Raw genomic sequence first — 19988 nt, 5'->3', positions numbered from 1 at the left:
TGCCGGGAACTTGCCGAGGACTTGCCAAGTACTTGCCGGGGACTTGCCGGGGATTTGCTGAGGACTTGCCGGGGACTTGCCGAGGATTTGCCTAAGACTTGCCGGGGATTTGCCGAGGACTTGCCGGGGACTTGCCGGGGATTTGCCGAGGACTTGCCGAGGACTTGCCGGGGACTTGCCGAGGACTTGCCGAGGACTTGCCGGGGACTTGCCGGGGACTTGCCGGGGACTTGCCAAGGACGTGCTGGGAACTTGCCGAGGATTTGCCTAAGACTTGCCGGGGATTTGCTGAGGACTTGCCAAGGACTTGCCGGGGACTTGCCGGGTCTGTCATAGGTACTTTGACTGGTGGAAACGGCACAGGCTCTCCATGTCCCTCCTATTGCAGCACATCCACCTGTACAAGTGTGAAGGACAAGGGACAACATCTTCTGGAGGACCACCACATACAACTCTACACATGTGGCTCCTCTCGGAGTTGGGGAATTGCCTTAATGTATGACTTTCACATGACCTTGGTCCTCACCTGGTCTAGGGTATTGGTGAGCACACCTTTGGGGGAGGTGTCACCCCTGTGTGGGGACAAGTGACCCCGTTCATCGCCCAAAGAACCCACCCCAGGGTAGACCTCCTATGTGACCCACACTTGGTGCCCAACGAGTTAATGAGGAACCTGGAGGTGGTGTCACTTTCACCTTCTCACACGTCTCCTGATAACAGAACCTCGTTATCACCCTGACAATACATTCCATCACTTTTATGATTGTAATCAGTTACTCAGTAGCCAAGCCTATTAAAATCCTCAAAGAAAAGAGGCGAGGGCGAGGTCAGGCGAGGGCGAGGGTGGGGTCAGGTGAGGGCGGGGTCAGGGCTATTTTTTTCCATAAAATGACAGAAACTGGCCAGAGAGATGAAGAAGATGGTGGCCATAAGAGGAGTGTGGGGGGTGCTTCTAAGTCTAGGTGAGTACCTACCTGAGAGGAGTGTGGGGGGCGCTACTCCTCAGTCTAGGTGAGTACTTACCTGAGAGGAGTGTGGGGGGCGCTACTCCTCAGTCTAGGTGAGTACTTACCTGAGAGGAGTGTGGGGGGCGCTACTCAGTCTAGGTGAGTACTTACCTGAGAGGAGTGTGGGGGGCGCTACTCCTCAGTCTAGGTGAGTACTTACCTGAGAGGAGTGTGGGGGGTGCTACTCCTCAGTCTAGGTGAGTACTTACCTGAGAGGAGTGTGGGGGGTGCTCCTCAGTCTAGGTGAGTACTTACCTGAGAGGAGTGTGGGGGGTGCTGCTCCTCAGTCTAGGTGAGTACTTACCTGAGAGGAGTGTGGGGGGTGCTCCTCAGTCTAGGTGAGTACTTACCTGAGAGGAGTGTGGGGGGTGCTCCTCAGTCTAGGTGAGTACTTACCTGAGAGGAGTGTGGGGGGTGCTCCTCAGTCTAGGTGAGTACTTACCTGAGAGGAGTGTGGGGGGTGCTCCTCAGTCTAGGTGAGTACTTACCTGAGAGGAGTGTGGGGGGTGCTCCTCAGTCTAGGTGAGTACTTACCTGAGAGGAGTGTGGGGGGTGCTCCTCAGTCTAGGTGAGTACTTACCTGAGAGGAGTGTGGGGGGTGCTCCTCAGTCTAGGTGAGTACTTACCTGAGAGGAGTGTGGGGGGTGCTCCTCAGTCTAGGTGAGTACTTACCTGAGAGGAGTGTGGGGGGTGCTGCTCCTCAGTCTAGGTGAGTACTTACCTGAGAGGAGTGTGGGGGGCGCTCCTCAGTCTAGGTGAGTACTTACCTGAGAGGAGTGTGGGGGGTGAGTACTTGGCTTTACTTTACTGGTCTACTTACCTCTCCTATCACCTACCTGTACATACGATCGGATTGTTGGCCAACAAATCTGTGGACTTTTGTCTGAAGGGCGTGGCCTAATCTTGTCCTCCATACACACGGCACACAATTGTCGGCCAACAATCATGAAGGTGAGAAGGTAGTGATGTACGACGTGGTCTGTCAGCTCTTCATCGCCACCCTCTGGGCTCCTCTGTAATTTCATGTTGGTGAAGTTTGGTGTTGATTTGTGATTCATCATCCAGACATCCGAGGAGAATATTATTATTATTATTATTATATTATTATTATTATTATTATTATTATTATTATATTATTATTATTATTATTATTATTATTATTATTATTATTATATTATTATTATTATTATATTATTATTATTATTATTATTATTATTATTATTATTATTATTATTATTATTATTATTATTATTATATTATTATTATTATTATTATCGCTGTGACTTTATTTTGTTGGCTAATAAAGATTTGATTTGTTGTATTTTCTATATTTGTGGTGAAGTTCTATCACCAGAGATCACCTACCTGTCCTCTTCTTCTCTCCTCGCCCTCTTCTCCTCTTCTTGCGCTCTTCTCCTCTCCTCACACTCTTCTCTTCGCGCTCTTCTCCTCTCCTCGCCCTCTTCTCCTCTTCTTGCGCTCTTCTCCTCTCCTCGCACTCTTCTCCTCTCCTCACACTCTTCTCTTCGCGCTCTTCTCCTCTCCTCGCCCTCTTCTCCTCTCCTCGCCCTCTTCTCCTCTCCTCACCCTCTTCTCCTCTCCTCCCACTCTTCTCCTCACCCTCTTCTCCTCCTTTCCTCGCGCTCTTCTCCTCTCCTCGCGCTCTTCTCCTCTCCTCGCCCTCTTCTCCTCTCCTCGCCCTCTTCTCCTCTCCTCGCCCTCTTCTCCTCTCCTCGCCCTCTTCTCCTCTCCTCGCCCTCTTCTCCTCTCCTCGCACTCTTCTCCTCTCCTCACACTCTCCTCTTCTCCTCTCCTCGCCCTCTTCTCCTTTTCTCACGCTCTTCTCCTCTCCTCACCCTCTTCTCCTCTCCTCGCCCTCTTCTCCTCTCCTCGCCTTCTTCTCCTCTCCTCGCACTCTTCTCCTCGTGCTCTCTTCTCTTCTCCTCGTGCTCTCCTCTCCTCCTCTCCTCCCACTCTTCTCCTCTCCTCGCACTCTTCTCCTCGTGCTCTCTTCTCCTCTCCTCGCACTCTCCTCTCCTCCTCTCCTCTCCTCGCCTTCTCCTCTCCTCTTTTTTACTCGCGCTCTTCTCCTCTCCTCGCACTCTTCTCCTCGTGCTCTCTTCTCCTCTCCTCGCGCTCTTCTCCTCTCCTCGCACTCTTCTCCTCATGCTCTCTTCTCCTCTCCTCCTCCTCTCCTCGCACTCTTCTCCTCTCCTCGCCTTCTTCTCCTCTCCTCGCCTTCTTCTCCTCTCCTCGCACTCTTCTCCTCGTGCTCTCTTCTCCTCTCCTCGCACTCTCCTCTCCTCCTCTCCTCGCCTTCTCCTCTCCTCGCGCTCTTCTCCTCTCCTCCCATTCTTCTCCTCACCCTCTTCGCCTCCTTTCCTCGCGCTCTTCTCCTCTTCTCACGCTCTTCGTCTCTTCTCTTTGCACTCTTCTCCTCTCCTCACACTCTCCTCTCCTCGCCCTCTTCTCCTCTCCTCACCCTCTTCTCCTTGCGCTCTTCTCATCGCACTCTTCTCCTCCCCTCACCCTCTTCTCCTCTCCTCACCCTCTTCTCCTCTCCTTGCGCTCTTCTCTTCACGCTCTTCTCTCCTCATGCTCTCTTCTCCTCTCCTTACCCTCTTCTCCTCTCCTCGCCCTCTTCTCCTCTCCTCGCCCTCTTCTCCTCTCCTCGCCCTCTTCTCCTCTCCTCGCCCTCTTCTCCTCTCCTCACGCTCTTCTCCTCTCCTCACGCTCTTCTCCTCTCCTCGCACTCTTCTCCTTGCGCTCTTCTCATCGCCCTCTTCTCCTCTCCTCACGCTCTTCTCCTCTCCTCACGCTCTTCTCCTCTCCTCGCACTCTTCTCCTTGCGCTCTTCTCATCGCCCTCTTCTCCTCTCCTCACGCTCTTCTCCTCTCCTCGCACTCTTCTCCTTGCGCTCTTCTCATCGCCCTCTTCTCCTCTCCTCACGCTCTTCTCCTCTCCTCACGCTCTTCTCCTCTCCTCGCACTCTTCTCCTTGCGCTCTTCTCATCGCCCTCTTCTCCTCTCCTCACGCTCTTCTCCTCTCCTCACGCTCTTCTCCTCTCCTCACGCTCTTCTCCTCTCCTCACGCTCTTCTCCTCTCCTCACGCTCTTCTCCTCTCCTCACGCTCTTCTCTTCTCCTCGCACTCTTCTCCTCTCCTCACCCTCTTCTCCTTGCGCTCTTCTCATCGCACTCTTCTCCTCTCCTCGCCCTCTTCTCCTCTCCTCGCCCTCTTCTCCTCTCCTCACGCTCTTCTCCTCTCCTCACGCTCTTCTCCTCTCCTCACGCTCTTCTCCTCTCCTCACGCTCTTCTCCTCTCCTCACGCTCTTCTCCTCTCCTCGCACTCTTCTCCTTGCGCTCTTCTCATCGCCCTCTTCTCCTCTCCTCACGCTCTTCTCCTCTCCTCACGCTCTTCTCCTCTCCTCACGCTCTTCTCCTCTCCTCACGCTCTTCTCCTCTCCTCACGCTCTTCTCTTCTCCTCGCACTCTTCTCCTCTCCTCACCCTCTTCTCCTTGCGCTCTTCTCATCGCACTCTTCTCCTCTCCTCGCCCTCTTCTCCTCTCCTCGCCCTCTTCTCCTCTCCTCGCCCTCTTCTCCTCTCCTCATGCTCTTCTCCTCTCCTCACGCTCTTCTCCTCTCCTCACGCTCTTCTCCTCTCCTCACGCTCTTCTCCTCTCCTCGCACTCTTCTCCTTGCGCTATTCTCATCGCACTCTTCTCCTCTCCTCGCCCTCTTCTCCTCTCCTCGCCCTCTTCTCCTCTCCTCGCCCTCTTCTCCTCTCCTCGCGCTCTTCTCCTCTCCTCGCACTCTTCTCCTCTCCTCGCACTCTTCTCCTTGCGCTCTTCTCATCGCACTCTTCTCCTCTCCTCGCACTCTTCTCCTCTCCTCGCACTCTTCTCCTCTCCTCGCACTCTCCTCTCCTCCTCTCCTCGCCCTCTTCTCCTCTCCTCGCACTCTTCTCCTTGCGCTATTCTCATCGCACTCTTCTCCTCTCCTCGCCCTCTTCTCCTCTCCTCGCCCTCTTCTCCTCTCCTCGCGCTCTTCTCCTCTCCTCGCACTCTTCTCCTCTCCTCGCACTCTTCTCCTTGCGCTCTTCTCATCGCACTCTTCTCCTCTCCTCGCACTCTTCTCCTCTCCTCGCACTCTTCTCCTCTCCTCGCACTCTCCTCTCCTCCTCTCCTCGCCCTCTTCTCCTCTCCTCGCACTCTTCTCCTTGCGCTATTCTCATCGCACTCTTCTCCTCTCCTCGCCCTCTTCTCCTCTCCTCGCCCTCTTCTCCTCTCCTCGCGCTCTTCTCCTCTCCTCGCACTCTTCTCTTCTCCTTGCGCTCTTCTCATCGCACTCTTCTCCTCTCCTCGCACTCTTCTCCTCTCCTCGCACTCTCCTCTCCTCCTCTTCTTGCGCTCTTCTCCTCTCCTCGCACTGTCCTCTCCTCCTCTCCTCGCCCTCTTCTCCTCTCCTCACGCTCTTCTCCTTTCCTCGCACTCTTCTCCTCTCCTCACACTCTCTTCTCTTCGCGCTCTTCTCCTCTCCTCGCCCTCTTCTCCTCTCCTCCCACTCTTCTCCTCGTGCTCTCTTCTCCTCTCCTCGCACTCTCCGCTCCTCCTCTCCTCGCCTTCTCCTCTCCTCGCACTCTTCTCTTTTACTCGCGCTCTTCTCCTCTTCTTGCGCTCTTCTCCTCGTGCTCTCTTCTCTTCTCCTCGTGCTCTCTTCTCCTCTCTTCACACTCTCCTCTCCTCCTCTCCTCCTCTCCTCCTCTCCTCCTCTCCTCGCCTTCTCCTCTCCTCGCACTCTTCTCCTTTCCTCGCGCTCTTCTCCTCTTCTTGCGCTCTTCTCCTCGTGCTCTCTTCTCCTCTCCTCGCACTCTCCTCTCCTCCTCTCCTCTCCTCACACTTTTCTCCTCGCCCTCTTCTCCTCTCCTCGCCCTCTTCTCCTCTCCTCACCCTCTTCTCCTCTCCTCGCCCTCTTCTCCTCTCCTCCCACTCTTCTCCTCACCCTCTTCTCCTCCTTTCCTCGCGCTTTTCGTCTCTTCTCTTTGCACTTTTCTCCTCGCACTCTTCTCCTCTCCTCACACTCTCCTCTCCTCACCCTCTTCTCTCCTTGCGCTCTTCTCCTCTCCTCCCACTCTTCTCCTCTCCTCGCACTCTCCTCTTCTCCTCTCCTCACCCTCTTCTCCTCTCCTCACCCTCTTCTCCTCTCCTCGCACTCTTCTCCTCTCCTCGCACTCTTCTCCTCTCCTCGCACTCTTCTCCTCTCCTCGCGCTCTTCTTCTTTCCTCGCGCTCTTCTCCTCTCCTCGTGCTCTCTTCTCCTCTCCTCGCGCTCTCCTCTCCTCCTCTCCTCGCCTTCTCCTCTCCTCGCACTCTTTTCTCTTTTACTCGCGCTCTTCTCCTCGTGCTCTCTTCTCCTCTCCTCGCCCTCTTCTCCTTTCCTCACGCTCTTCTCCTCTCCTCGCCCTCTTCTCCTCTCCTCACCCTCTTCTCCTCTCCTCGCCCGCTTCTCCTCTCCTCGCACTCTTCTCCTCGTGCTCTCTTCTCTTCTCCTCGCACTCTCCTCTCCTCCTCTCCTCGCCCTCTTCTCCTCTCCTCCCACTCTTCTCCTCACCCTCTTCTCCTCCTTTCCTCACGCTCTTCGTCTCTTCTCTTTGCACTCTTCTGGAGCTCTTTTCTCCTCGCGCTCTTCTCCTCTCCTCACACTCTCCTCTCCTCGCCCTCTTCTCCTCTCCTCACCCTCTTCTCCTTGCGCTCTTGTCATCGCACTCTTCTCCTCCCCTCACCCTCTTCTCCTCTCCTCGCGCTCTTCTCCTCTCCTCGCCCTCTTCTCCTCTCCTCGCCCTCTTCTCCTCTCCTCGCCCTCTTCTCCTCTCCTCGCACTCTTCTCCTCGTGCTCTCTTCTCCTCTCCTCGCACTCTTCTCCTCTCCTCGCACTCTCCTCTCCTCCTCTCCTCGCGCTCTTCTCCTCTCCTCGCGCTCTTCTCCTCTCCTCGCCCTCTTCTCCTCTCCTCGCCCTCTTCTCCTCTCCTCGCCCTCTTCTCCTCTCCTCGCCCTCTTCTCCTCTCCTCGCCCTCTTCTCCTCTCCTCGCCCTCTTCTCCTCTCCTCGCACTCTTCTCCTCGTGCTCTCTTCTCCTCTCCTCGCACTCTTCTCCTCTCCTCGCACTCTCCTCTCCTCCTCTCCTCGCCCTCTTCTCCTCTCCTCGCCCTCTTCTCCTCTCCTCGCCCTCTTCTCCTCTCCTCCCACTCTTCTCCTCACCCTCTTCTCCTCCTTTCCTCGCACTCTTCTCCTCGCACTCTTCTCCTCGTGCTCTCTTCTCCTCTCCTCGTCCTCTTCTCCTCTCCTCGTCCTCTTCTCCTCTCCTCGTCCTCTTCTCCTCTCCTCGCCCTCTTTTCCTCTCCTCGCCCTCTTCTCCTCTCCTCGCGCTCTTCTCCTTTCCTCGCACTCTCCTCTCCTCGCCCTCTTCTCCTCTCCTCGCACTCTTCTCCTCGTGCTCTCTTCTCCTCTCCTCGCACTCTCCTCGCCCTCTTCTCCTCTCCTCGCCCTCTTCTCCTCTCCTCCCACTCTTCTCACCCTCTTCTCCTCCTTTCCTCGCGGTCTTCGTCTCTTCTCTTTGCACTCTTCTCCTCGAGCTCTTTTCTCCTCGCACTCTTCTCCTCTCCTCACATTCTCCTCTCCTCACCCTCTTCTCCTCTCCTTGCGCTCTTCTCCTCTCCTCGCACTCTTCTCCTCTCCTCACGCTCTTCTCCTTGTGCTCTTCTCATCGCACTCTTCTCCTCTCCTCACCCTCTTCTCCTCTCCTTGCGCTCTTCTCCTCTCCTCGCGCTCTTCTCCTTTCCTCGCGCTCTTCTCCTTTCCTCGCGCTCTTCTCCTCTTCTTGCGCTCTTCTCCTCTCCTCGCACTCTTCTCCTCGTGCTCTCTTCTCCTCTCCTCGCATTTTCCTCTCCTCCTCTCCTCGCCTTCTCCTCTCCTCGCACTCTTCTCTTTTACTCGCGCTCTTCTCCTTTCCTCGCCCTCTTCTCCTTTCCTCACGCTCTTCTCCTCTCCTCGCCCTCTTCTCCTCTCCTCACCCTCTTCTCCTTGCGCTCTTGTCATCGCACTCTTCTCCTCCCCTCACCCTCTTCTCCTCTCCTCGCGCTCTTCTCCTCTCCTCGCCCTCTTCTCCTCTCCTCGCCCTCTTCTCCTCTCCTCGCCCTCTTCTCCTCTCCTCGCCCTCTTCTCCTCTCCTCGCCCTCTTCTCCTCTCCTCGCCCTCTTCTCCTCTCCTCGCACTCTTCTCCTCGTGCTCTCTTCTCCTCTCCTCGCACTCTCCTCCTCTCCTCGCCCTCTTCTCCTCTCCTCGCCCTCTTCTCCTCTCCTCGCCCTCTTCTCCTCTCCTCGCCCTCTTCTCCTCTCCTCCCACTCTTCTCCTCACCCTCTTCTCCTCCTTTCCTCGCACTCTTCTCCTCGCACTCTTCTCCTCGTGCTCTCTTCTCCTCTCCTCGTCCTCTTCTCCTCTCCTCGTCCTCTTCTCCTCTCCTCGCCCTCTTCTCCTCTCCTCGCCCTCTTTTCCTCTCCTCGCCCTCTTCTCCTCTCCTCGCGCTCTTCTCCTTTCCTCGCACTCTCCTCTCCTCGCCCTCTTCTCCTCTCCTCGCCCTCTTCTCCTCTCCTCGCACTCTTCTCCTCGTGCTCTCTTCTCCTCTCCTCGCACTCTCCTCGCCCTCTTCTCCTCTCCTCACCCTCTTCTCCTCTCCTCGCCCTCTTCTCCTCTCCTCCCACTCTTCTCACCCTCTTCTCCTCCTTTCCTCGCGCTCTTCGTCTCTTCTCTTTGCACTCTTCTCCTCGAGCTCTTTTCTCCTCGCACTCTTCTCCTCTCCTCACATTCTCCTCTCCTCACCCTCTTCTCCTCTCCTTGCGCTCTTCTCCTCTCCTCGCACTCTTCTCCTCTCCTCACGCTCTTCTCCTTGTGCTCTTCTCATCGCACTCTTCTCCTCTCCTCACCCTCTTCTCCTCTCCTTGCGCTCTTCTCCTCTCCTCGCGCTCTTCTCCTTTCCTCGCGCTCTTCTCCTCTTCTTGCGCTCTTCTCCTCTCCTCGCACTCTTCTCCTCGTGCTCTCTTCTCCTCTCCTCGCATTTTCCTCTCCTCCTCTCCTCGCCTTCTCCTCTCCTCGCACTCTTCTCTTTTACTCGCGCTCTTCTCCTTTCCTCGCCCTCTTCTCCTTTCCTCACGCTCTTCTCCTCTCCTCGCCCTCTTCTCCTTTCCTCACGCTCTTCTCCTCGTGCTCTCTTCTCCTCTCCTCGCACTCTCCTCTCCTCCTCTCCTCGCCTTCTCCTTTCCTCGCGCTCTTCTCCTCTTCTTGCGCTCTTCTCCTCTCCTCGCACTCTCCTCTTCTCCTTTCCTCGCGCTCTTCTCCTCTCCTCGCGCTCTTCTCCTCTCCTCGCCCTCTTCTCCTTTCCTCGCCCTCTTCTCTCCTCGCGCTCTTCTCTTTTACTCGCGCTCTTCTCTTTTACTCGCGCTCTTCTCCTCTTCTTGCGCTCTTCTCCTCTCCTCGCACTCTCCTCTGCTCCTCTCCTCACCCTCTTCTCCTTTCCTCACGCTCTTCTCCTTTCCTCGCACTCTTCTCCTCGCCCTCTTCTCCTCTCCTCGCCCTCTTCTCCTCTCCTCGCCCTCTTCTCCTCTCCTCGCCCTCTTCTCCTCTCCTCGCCCTCTTCTCCTCTCCTCGCCCTCTTCTCCTCGCCCTCTTCTCTTCTCCTCGCCCTCTTCTCTTCTCCTCGCCCTCTTCTCCTCTCCTCACACTCTTCTCCTCGTGCTCTCTTCTCCTCTCCTCACCCTCTTCTCCTCTCCTCACCCTCTTCTCCTCTCCTCTTCTCCTCTCCTAGCCCTCTTCTCCTCTCCTCGCACTCTCCTCTCCTCACCATCTTCTCCTCTCCTTGCCCTCTTCTCCTCTCCTCGCACTCTTCTCCTCGCGCTCTTCTCCTTGTGCTCTTCTCATCGCACTCTTCTCCTTTCCTCGCGCTCTTCTCCTTTCCTCGCGCTCTTCTCCTTTCCTCGCGCTCTTCTCCTTTCCTCGCGCTCTTCTCCTTTCCTCGCGCTCTTCTCCTTTCCTCGCGCTCTTCTCCTCTCCTCGCACTCTTCTCCTCGTGCTCTCTTCTCCTCTCCTCGCATTTTCCTCTCCTCCTCTCCTCTCCTCGCACTCTTCTCTTTTACTCGCGCTCTTCTCCTCTCCTCGCCCTCTTCTCCTCGTGCTCTCTTCTCCTCGTGCTCTCTTCTCCTCTCCTCGCCCTCTTCTCCTTTCCTCACGCTCTTCTCCTCGTGCTCTCTTCTCTCCTCGCACTCTCCTCTCCTCCTCTCCTCGCCTTCTCCTTTCCTCGCGCTCTTCTCCTCTTCTTGCGCTCTTCTCCTCTCCTCGCACTCTCCTCTTCTCCTCTCCTCGCACTCTCCTCTTCTCCTTTCCTCGCCCTCTTCTCCTTTCCTCGCCCTCTTCTCCTTTCCTCGCCCTCTTCTCCTTTCCTCGCCCTCTTCTCCTCTCCTCGCGCTCTTCTCCTCTCCTCGCCCTCTTCTCCTCTCCTCGCCCTCTTCTCCTCTCCTCGCGCTCTTCTCTTTTACTCACGCTCTTCTCCTCTTCTTGCGCTCTTCTCCTCTCCTCGCACTCTCCTCTGCTCCTCTCCTCGCCCTCTTCTCCTTTCCTCACGCTCTTCTCCTTTCCTCGCACTCTTCTCCTCTCCTCACACTCTTCTCTTCGCGCTCTTCTCCTCTCCTCGCCCTCTTCTCCTCTCCTCTTCTCCTCTCCTCGCGCTCTCTTCTCCTCGCACTCTCCTCTCCCTCTCCTCCTCTCCTCGCCCTCTTCTTCTCTCCTCGCCCTCTTCTCCTCTCCTAGCCCTCTTCTCCTCGTGCTCTCTTCTCCTCTCCTCGCACTCTCCTCTCCTCGCCCTCTTCTCCTCTCCTCGCCCTCTTCTCCTCACCCTCTTCTCCTCCTTTCCTCGCGCTCTTCTCCTCTTCTCACGCTCTTCGTCTCTTCTCTTTGCACTCTTCTCCTCGAGCTCTTTTCTCCTCGCGCTCTTCTCCTCTCCTCACACTCTCCTCTCCTCGCCCTCTTCTCCTCTCCTCACCCTCTTCTCCTCTCCTTGCGCTCTTCTCCTTGCGCTCTTCTCCTCTTCCCACGCTCTTCGTCTCTTCTCTTCGCACTCTTCTCCTCTCCTCGCCCTCTTCTCCTCTCCTCGCCCTCTTCTCCTCTCCTCGCCCTCTTCTCCTCTCCTCGCACTCTTCTCCTCGTGCTCTCTTCTCCTCTCCTCGCACTCTCCTCTCCTCCTCTCCTCGCCCTCTTCTCCTCTCCTCGCCCTCTTCTCCTCTCCTCGCCCTCTTCTCCTCGTGCTCTCTTCTCCTCTCCTCGCACTCTCCTCGCCCTCTTCTCCTCTCCTCGCCCTCTTCTCCTCTCCTCGCCCTCTTCTCCTCTCCTCGCCCTCTTCTCCTCTCCTCGCCCTCTTCTCCTCACCCTCTTCTCCTCCTTTCCTCGCGCTCTTCTCCTCTTCTCACGCTCTTCGTCTCTTCTCTTTGCACTCTTCTCCTCGAGCTCTTTTCTCCTCGCGCTCTTCTCCTCTCCTCACACTCTCCTCTCCTCGCCCTCTTCTCCTCTCCTCGCCCTCTTCTCCTCTCCTTGCGCTCTTCTCCTCTCCTTGCGCTCTTCTCCTCTCCTCGCGCTCTTCTCTTCACGCTCTTCTCTCCTCATGCTCTCTTCTCCTCTCCTCACCCTCTTCTCCTCTCCTTGCGCTCTTCTCCTTGCACTCTTCTCCTCTTCTCACGCTCTTCGTCTCTTCTCTTCGCACTCTTCTCCTCTCCTCGCACTCTCTCCCCCTCCCTCCTATACTCACCATGTTCTCTTCTCTCCACAGGGACGGCAGTTCTTTGTAGCCCGGCCATCAACCTGAAGGAAGGAGAGAGTAAGACTTCATCCAATCAGATGTTCTGTATATAGGAGAGGAGCTCCCCGGAGATTATATATGATGTCATTATCACATTATATGACCCCAGACTGGAGATTATAGATGTTCTGTATATAGGAGAGGAGCTCCCCGGAGATTATAGATGTTCTGTATATAGGAGAGGAGCTCCCCGGAGGTTATATATGATGTCATCACATTATATGACCCCAGACTGGAGATTATAGATGTTCTGTATATAGGAGATGAGCCCCCTGGGGTATAGTCAGGGACGCTCCTCATAAATGGACTTGTCCGGAGTAGTTATCCTGGTCGATTGATGGAGATCTATTGATTTCTCCCTATGTTTGGCCTTGTTGCACTTTTCTCTTCTACCACTAGGTGGCCGGGTATTTGGTGGAATTAGATATGAGAAGGACAACCCAAGGTCAGATTATGGGTATATGGGGTATCTCAGCCAATGGGCGGTGGTTTTTTGGATCCCTTGGCCTGCTGGGAGAACCTCTATATTCGGGTAGAGTCAGGTGATCGATGTTCTGTGGCACCTAGATGGCTGTCTGGTTGGACGTGTGTCGTGTTGCCTGGGCTGCTAGGCCGGAGATTGGGCCTATTCTGGGGACATCTGGCTTCAGGCTGTCTGAGGGCCAATCCAGAATCAAGAGAGCAGCTCAGGGTTGGGATTACGGCTTGTCCAGAGGAAGGAGAAAACCCAGCAAAGCACAATCCCATCTGCTACATCCCCGAGAGGCAATCAGATGTTCCCTAGATGAACTCTATCTATAAATGTTGGTGCCCGGTGTCAGGGGTTCACTCCAAGGGTAGCACTTTAAGGACACCACCACTCGTTTTTATCCATTTCAGGGCTGGTTTTGCCCACTTTTATTTAAAAGAAAGTTCAAAGCAAACACAGAAGATTCCCCCGAAGGGGTATTCAGTATTGCAGACCTCCCGGCTTGCTCTCCAGATCAGGCCTTACACTTTAGGGCCTTGGTCTCCTAGAGACCGGATGCTCAGCACCTCCGTGTGTACAGCAAGTAGCCTCGTTCTACACCGACTCCCACCTCTCTCTCCTAGGTGAGACCCTACTGAATCCCAGACATCCTGTCTACAGGGTGGAGTCATCTCCAACTGGGAGCCTAGAGCCTGGCCATACACCTATCCTAGGTGAGACTCTACTGACTCCCAGACCTTCTGTCTACAGGGTGGAGTCATCTCCAACTGGGAGCCTAGAGCCTGGCCATACACCTATCCTAGGTGAGACCCTACTGACTCCCAGACCTTCTGTCTACAGGGTGGAGTCGTCTCCAACTGGGAGCCTAGAGCCTGGCCATACACCTATCCTAGGTGAGACTCTACTGACCCCCAGACCTCCTGTCTGATGGGTGGAGTCATCTCCAACTGGGAGCCTAGAGCCTGGCCATACACCTATCCTAGGTGAGACTCTACTGACTCCCAGACCTACTGTCTACAGGGTGGAGTCGTCTCCAACTGGGAGCCTAGAGCCTGGCCATACACCTGTCCTAGGTGAGACCCTACTGACTCCCAGACCTCCTGTCCACAGGGTGGAGTCCTCTCCAACTGGGAGCCTAGAGCCTGGCCATACACCTATCCTAGGTGAGACTCTACTGACTCCCAGACCTCCTGTCCACAGGGTGGAGTCCTCTCCAACTGGGAGCCTAGAGCCTGGCCATACACCTATCCTAGGTGAGACCCTACTGACTCCCAGACCTCCTGTCCACAGGGTGGAGTCCTCTCCAACTGGGAGCCTAGAGCCTGGCCATACACCTATCCTAGGTGAGACCCTACTGACTCCCAGACCTCCTGTCCACAGGGTGGAGTCCTCTCCAACTGGGAGCCTAGAGCCTGGCCATACACCTATCCTAGGTGAGACTCTACTGACTCCCAGACCTCCTGTCCACAGGGTGGAGTCCTCTCCAACTGGGAGCCTAGAGCCTGGCCATACACCTATCCTAGGTGAGACCCTACTGACTCCCAGACCTCCTGTCCACAGGGTGGAGTCCTCTCCAACTGGGAGCCTAGAGCCTGGCCATACACCTATCCTAGCTGAGACTCTACTGACTCCCAGACCTCCTGTCCACAGGGTGGAGTCATCTCCAACTGGGAGCCTAGAGCCTGGCCATACACCTATCCTAGGTGAGACCCTACTGACTCCCAGACCTGTCTGCTGGGTGGAGTCGTCTCCAACTGGGAGCCTAGAGCCTGGCCATACACCTATCCTAGGTGAGACTCTACTGACTCCCAGACCTCCTGTCTACAGGGTGGAGTCGTCTCCAACTGGGAGCCTAGAGCCTGGCCATACACCTATCCTAGGTGAGACCCTACTGACTCCCAGACCTCCTGTCCACAGGGTGGAGTCCTCTCCAACTGGGAGCCTAGAGCCTGGCCATACACCTATCCTAGGTGAGACTCTACTGACTCCCAGACCTCCTGTCCACAGGGTGGAGTCATCTCCAACTGGGAGCCTAGAGCCTGGCCATACACCTATCCTAGGTGAGACCCTACTGACTCCCAGACCTCCTGTCTACAGGGTGGAGTTGTCTCCAACTGGGAGCCTAGAGCCTGGCCATACACCTATCCTAGGTGAGACCCTACTGACTCCCAGACCTCCTGTCTACAGGGTGGAGTCATCTCCAACTGGGAGCCTAGAGCCTGGCCATACACCGATCCTAGGTGAGACTCTACTGACTCCCAGACCTCCTGTCCACAGGGTGGAGTCGTCTCCAACTGGGAGCCTAGAGCCTGGCCATGCACCTATAGATTATCTGCAGATTTTCTATGGACAGATGGAAAAAGTGGAACAGATTCCTCCATCTACGCTGAACTGTGTGGATGGAAGAATCTCCCAGTGGGCCAAGCTTCAGTATCTTACTAGTCGGTCCCGCTGGCTCTCACAATATCTGAACATTCTGATTGGGTTCAGGAATTGTTTAGATTGAGAACCAGCGGGGCCGACTAACAAGATACTGAAGCTTGGCCCACTGGGAGATTCCTCCATCCACACAGTTCAGCGTAGATGGAGGAATCTGTTGCACTTTTTCCATCTAACCATAGAAAATCTGCAGATAATCTATAGGTGTATGGCCGGCCTTAGTCTGGTGATTAAAGCCCAGAATACAGCTGACCCATCAGTGAACTTTATTAGACCTGAATCCTGGCAAGTATTGATGAGCTTCGTGTTCGACTCGAACATCGGCTGTTCGGTCGTTCGCCGAATTCCGAACTTTATGGGCCGTTCGCGCCAAATTCGTGTGGCGCGTCACGGCCCATAATTCACTGCGGCATCGCAGTGCATTGCTGGCTGATGATTGGCCAAGCATGCACTATGACCCGCATGCTTGGCCAATCACAGCGCCGCCTTAACAGAGAGCCGTAATTGGCCAAAGCCAAGGAGGCTTTGGCCAATTATGGCTCAGGGGATTTAGTACACGCCCCACACTATATAAGGCCGCCTGCACGGCGGCCCTGTGCAGTGTGTTCCGGTGTGCTTAGAGAGAGAGAGAGAGAGAGAGACAGTGTCATTTGATTTGAGTTAGATAGATTAGGCAGGATAGTCAGTCAGTTAGCTGCACTTACAGTGTATTGTGTATATATATGCATCCCAGGTGTTGTGTGTATATATATATATATATATACACTGTATTCAGTTTAGCTAGATCCGTTCCTGTTATCTTCTAGACTATTTACATTTAGTGCAGTGCGTCCTGCTCACAGTGTTCAGCTAGATCCGTTCCTGTTATCTTCCTACTGACAGGCAGGCTTGTCTTGTTACAGTATATAAAGCTACCTGAAGAAAATTACTGGTGTTCTTTTGATCCTATTAGTACCACAGTCAGGCAGCTAGACTATTTACAGTTAGTGCAGTGCGTCCTGCTCACAGTGTTCAGCTAAACCTACAAGTTAGTGGGGTGCATCCTGCTCACAGTGTTCAGCTAAACCTACAAGTTAGTGGGGTGCGTCCTGCTCACAGTGTTCAGCTAAAGCTACCTGTAGAAGGTTGGTGGTGTTCTCATACTACAGGCAGGCAGTTGATTTTGCTAGCTGCAGTATATATATATATATATATATATATCCCAGCTTAGTGCAGCTACAGGCCATTAGTATGTCTGGAAGGCCAAGAAGGAGAGGCAGACGGTCACAAGCCAATAAGAGAGGGCAAGCAGGCTCTGTGTCTAGTGCTGGTCGTGGAGACGGTGCATCCTCATCAGCACGTGGCCATGGGACACGCTTGGCCTTTTTTTCGGCAGCTGGCCGTGTTGAGCCGCAACATGCGGAAGACTTGGTCGAGTGGATGACCAAGCCGTCCTCATCCTCCTCATCCTCTCTCACCCATGCCCAGGGTACTTTGTCTGGCAAAGCAGCGGCCTCTTCCCTTGGCTCAATGTCATCAGTGACTCCTTCCCTAGCCCCACCATGTCCTCCTGAGGAGTCCCTCGAACTGTTTGACCACAGTGTTGGGTACATGCTCCAGGAGGATGCCCAGCGTTTGGAAGGCTCTGATGACGATACTGAGCTCGATGAAGGCAGTAACACGAGCACGGACAGAGGGGGTGCCCAAGAAGGACAGCAATCTGGCAGTCATGCTCCCCCTGCTGCAGCATACTGCCAGGTTTGCTCCAGTGATGAGGAGGGAGGGGATGATGAGGTCACTGACTCAACGTGGGTGCCTGATAGGAGAGAGGAGGAGGAGGAGGAGGAGGAGGAGGAGGAGGAGGAGGCGGCAGCACATCACCAACGAGGCAGGATGCCCTCCAGGGGCCAGCCTAAGGGCAGCACATTGACTGCATCACACCCCAAAGCTCCACATGTGCAGGGCGCTGCAGTCTTTGCGCGTTATTCAAAAAGTTCTTTGGTGTGGGCCTTTTTTGAGACGAGTGCATCAGATCGCACCGCTGCTATTTGCAACATATGTCTCAAGCGTATCTCGCGTGGCCAAAATATCTCCCGCTTGGGTACCACATGCTTGACCAGACATATGTTGACCTGCCATGCAGTTCGTTGGCAAGCGTATCTAAAAGACCCACACCAAAGAACAAAGAGGACCTCTCCTTGCTCCTCATCAGCTGAGATCTCCAACCCCACTAGACCTTCAGTCCTCTCTGAGACCTGCACTGAGAGGAATGAAGGTGTAGAATTAGGTGTGTCACAGCCACGTACTTGTGGGCAATCTGATTTTGGTACACCGACGTCAGATTGTACCAGGCAAATTTCCCTGCCCCAGCTGCTGCACCGCCGAAAGAAGTTTGCTCCCAGCCATCCACATGCCCAACGGTTGAATGCTAGCTTGGCAAAATTGCTAGCACTTCAACTGCTGCCTTTTCAGTTGGTAGACTCTGCCCCCTTCCGTGAGTTTGTGGAATGTGCGGTTCCTCAGTGGCAGGTACCCAAACGCCACTTTTTCTCACGGAAGGCAATTCCGGCTCTCTACCAGCATGTGGAAGGCAATGTCCATGCCTCGCTGGACAGGGCGGTCAGCGGTAAGGTGCATATTACCGCTGACTCATGGTCCAGCAGGCATGGACAGGGACGTTACCTAAGTTTCACGGCGCATTGGGGGACTCAGCTGGCAGCTGGGAAGGATGCAGGACAAGGTGCACTAGTGTTGGAGGTTGTTCCGCCACCACGCCTCCAAAATGCTGATTGTGACACACCTCTCTCCTCCACCCCCTCCTCTTCTTCTTCCTCCATGGCCTCTTCCTCGGAACCAGCGGTGCTCCGTAGTCGTTCAAGGGGCTACGCAAGTACGCAGGCCAAAAGATGCCATGCGGTGCTTGAGCTGGTGTGCTTGGGGGACAGGAGCCACACTGGGGCAGAGGTTCTGTCAGCTCTGCAGGGGCAGGTTCAGAGCTGGTTGGCGCCACGCCAACTTAAGGCAGGAATGGTGGTTTGCGACAATGGCACCAACCTCCTCTCTGCCCTCCGACAGGGACAAATGACCCATGTGCCCTGTTTGGCTCACGTCCTTAACTTGGTGGTGCAGCAGTTCTTGGGCAGGTATCCGGGCTTACAGGATGTCCTGAGGCAGGCCAGGAAAGTCTGTGTGCATTTCCGCCGGTCATATAATGCCAGTGCTCGGCTGACGGACCTCCAAAAGGAGTTTAACCTGCCCAAGAACCGCCTAATCTGTGACATGCCCACCAGGTGGAACTCAACATTGGCCATGCTGCAGCGGCTGCACACGCAGCAGAGGGCCATCAATGAGTACCTGTGTGACTATGGCACCAGGACAGGGTCAGGGGAGCTTGGTTTTTTTTCCCCACGCCAGTGGGCCATGATCAGGGATGCATGCACTGTCCTGTCACCATTTGAGGAGTCCACGAGGATGGTGAGCAGTGACAGTGCATGCATCAGTGACACTGTCCCCCTTGTCCACCTGTTGGAGCACACGCTGCGTGGAATAATGGACAGGGCACTTGAGGCAGAACAGAGGCAGGAAGAGGAGGACTTCCTTAGCTCTCAAGGCCCCCTTTATCCAGACAGTGTTCCTGCGTGCCCGCCGATCACACAGGAAGAGGACGAGGAGGAGGAGGAGGAGGAGGAGGAGGAGGAAGATTGTGTCAGTATGGAGGTGGAGCCTGGCACTCAGCATCAGCAGCAGTCTTTAAGGGATCAGTCCCAAGAAACACATGGACTTGTACGTGGCTGGGAGGAGGTGGCTGCGGACCATGTCGTCCTTAGTGACCCAGAGGACTCCGGACCGAATGCCTCAGCAAACCTACGCTGCATGGCCTCCCTGGTCCTGCAAAGCCTGCGTAAGGATCCTCGTATTCGTGGTATCAAGGAGAAGGACCAATACTGGCTGGCAACCCTCCTTGATCCACGTTACAAGGGTAAGGTTGCGGACCTTATCTTGCCATCGCAGAGGGAGCAGAGGATGAAACATCTTCGGGAGGCCTTGCAGAAAGGTCTGTGCAATGCGTTCCCAGAGACTGGGAGATTACAAATTCCTGTTTCTGGACAACGTGTTGCTGAGGCTTCGGTCAGTCAAAGAAGGAGCGGTGGAGAAGGTGGCCGTCTGACCGATGCGTTCAGACAATTTTTTGGTCCGCAGCCCCAAGGTATGATCGGTTCCAGCAACCATCGCCAGCGTCTGTTTTACATGGTGCAGGAATACCTAGGGGCAAGATCAGACTTGGACACCTTTCCCACCGAAAATCCTCTGGGTTACTGGGTCTTGAGGATGGATCACTGGCCAGAGCTTGCACAGTATGCAATTGAGCTACTGGCCTGTCCTGCATCCAGCGTTCTTTCGGAACGCACATTCAGTGCTGCTGGAGGCGTGGTAACCGATCACAGGGTGCCTCTGTCCACTGACTCGGTCGATCGACTGACCTTCATAAAAATGAATGAGTCTTGGATCACCACCAGCTACCAAGCACCTGATGCTGATGTAACCGAATAATTTTTTTTGAAATCTCAGATCCCTTCAAAGACTGCCTATGCTGATGCTGAGTGACTATTCCTGAGTAATTATCCTCTTCCTCCTCAATCATCACGCTGATAGCTTGTAAGAACATTTTTGGTTCTGGGTGCCACCACCAGTGCCTAAGGCACAATTTTTCAGCCCCTGTTTAACAGGGGCGTGTAATTACAATTTTTGAAGCAATACTTTGCAGCAGGGCTCGTTCCTGCGTTCCAACTAGAGTGTCTGTGAGGGGTTGCAGTGTTGTGGCACCAGCACCAGTGCCTAAGGCCCAATTTTTCAGCCCTTGTTTAACAGGGGCGTGTAATTACAATTTTTGAAGCAATACTTTGCAGCAGGGCTCGTTCCTGCGTTCCAACTAGAGTGTCTGTGAGGGGTTGCAGTGTTGTGGCACCAGCACCAGTGCCTAAGGCCCAATTTTTCAGCCCTTGTTTAACAGGGGCGTGTAATTACAATTTTTGAAGCAATACTTTGCAGCAGGGCTCGTTCCTGCGTTCCAACTAGAGTGTCTGTGAGGGGTTGCAGTGTTGTGGCACCAGCACCAGTGCCTAAGGCCTAATTTTTCAGCTCCTGTTCAACAGGGGCATGTAATTACAATTCTTGATCTAATATTTCACAGCAGGGCCCT

General features: G+C 54.8%; 1 protein-coding gene across 1 annotated transcript in view; it reads left to right on the top strand.

Moving 5' to 3' along the window:
* Positions 1–868: 868 nt before the first annotated feature.
* LOC141116508 (junctional adhesion molecule A-like) overlaps positions 869–19988 on the top strand; it is a 28230-nt gene continuing 9110 nt past the window's right edge. The window contains exons 1-2 of the mRNA XM_073608883.1: positions 869–962; positions 11872–11919. Of these exons, the coding sequence (XP_073464984.1) occupies positions 911–962; positions 11872–11919 (100 nt within the window). The 5' untranslated portion in view covers positions 869–910. The remainder of the gene's footprint in view (positions 963–11871; positions 11920–19988) is intronic.

Source organism: Aquarana catesbeiana, linkage group LG13, assembly GCF_042186555.1.
Source record: "Aquarana catesbeiana isolate 2022-GZ linkage group LG13, ASM4218655v1, whole genome shotgun sequence".
Classification (NCBI taxonomy): domain Eukaryota; kingdom Metazoa; phylum Chordata; class Amphibia; order Anura; family Ranidae; genus Aquarana; species Aquarana catesbeiana.
This window is presented reverse-complemented; position numbering and strand designations above follow the sequence as displayed.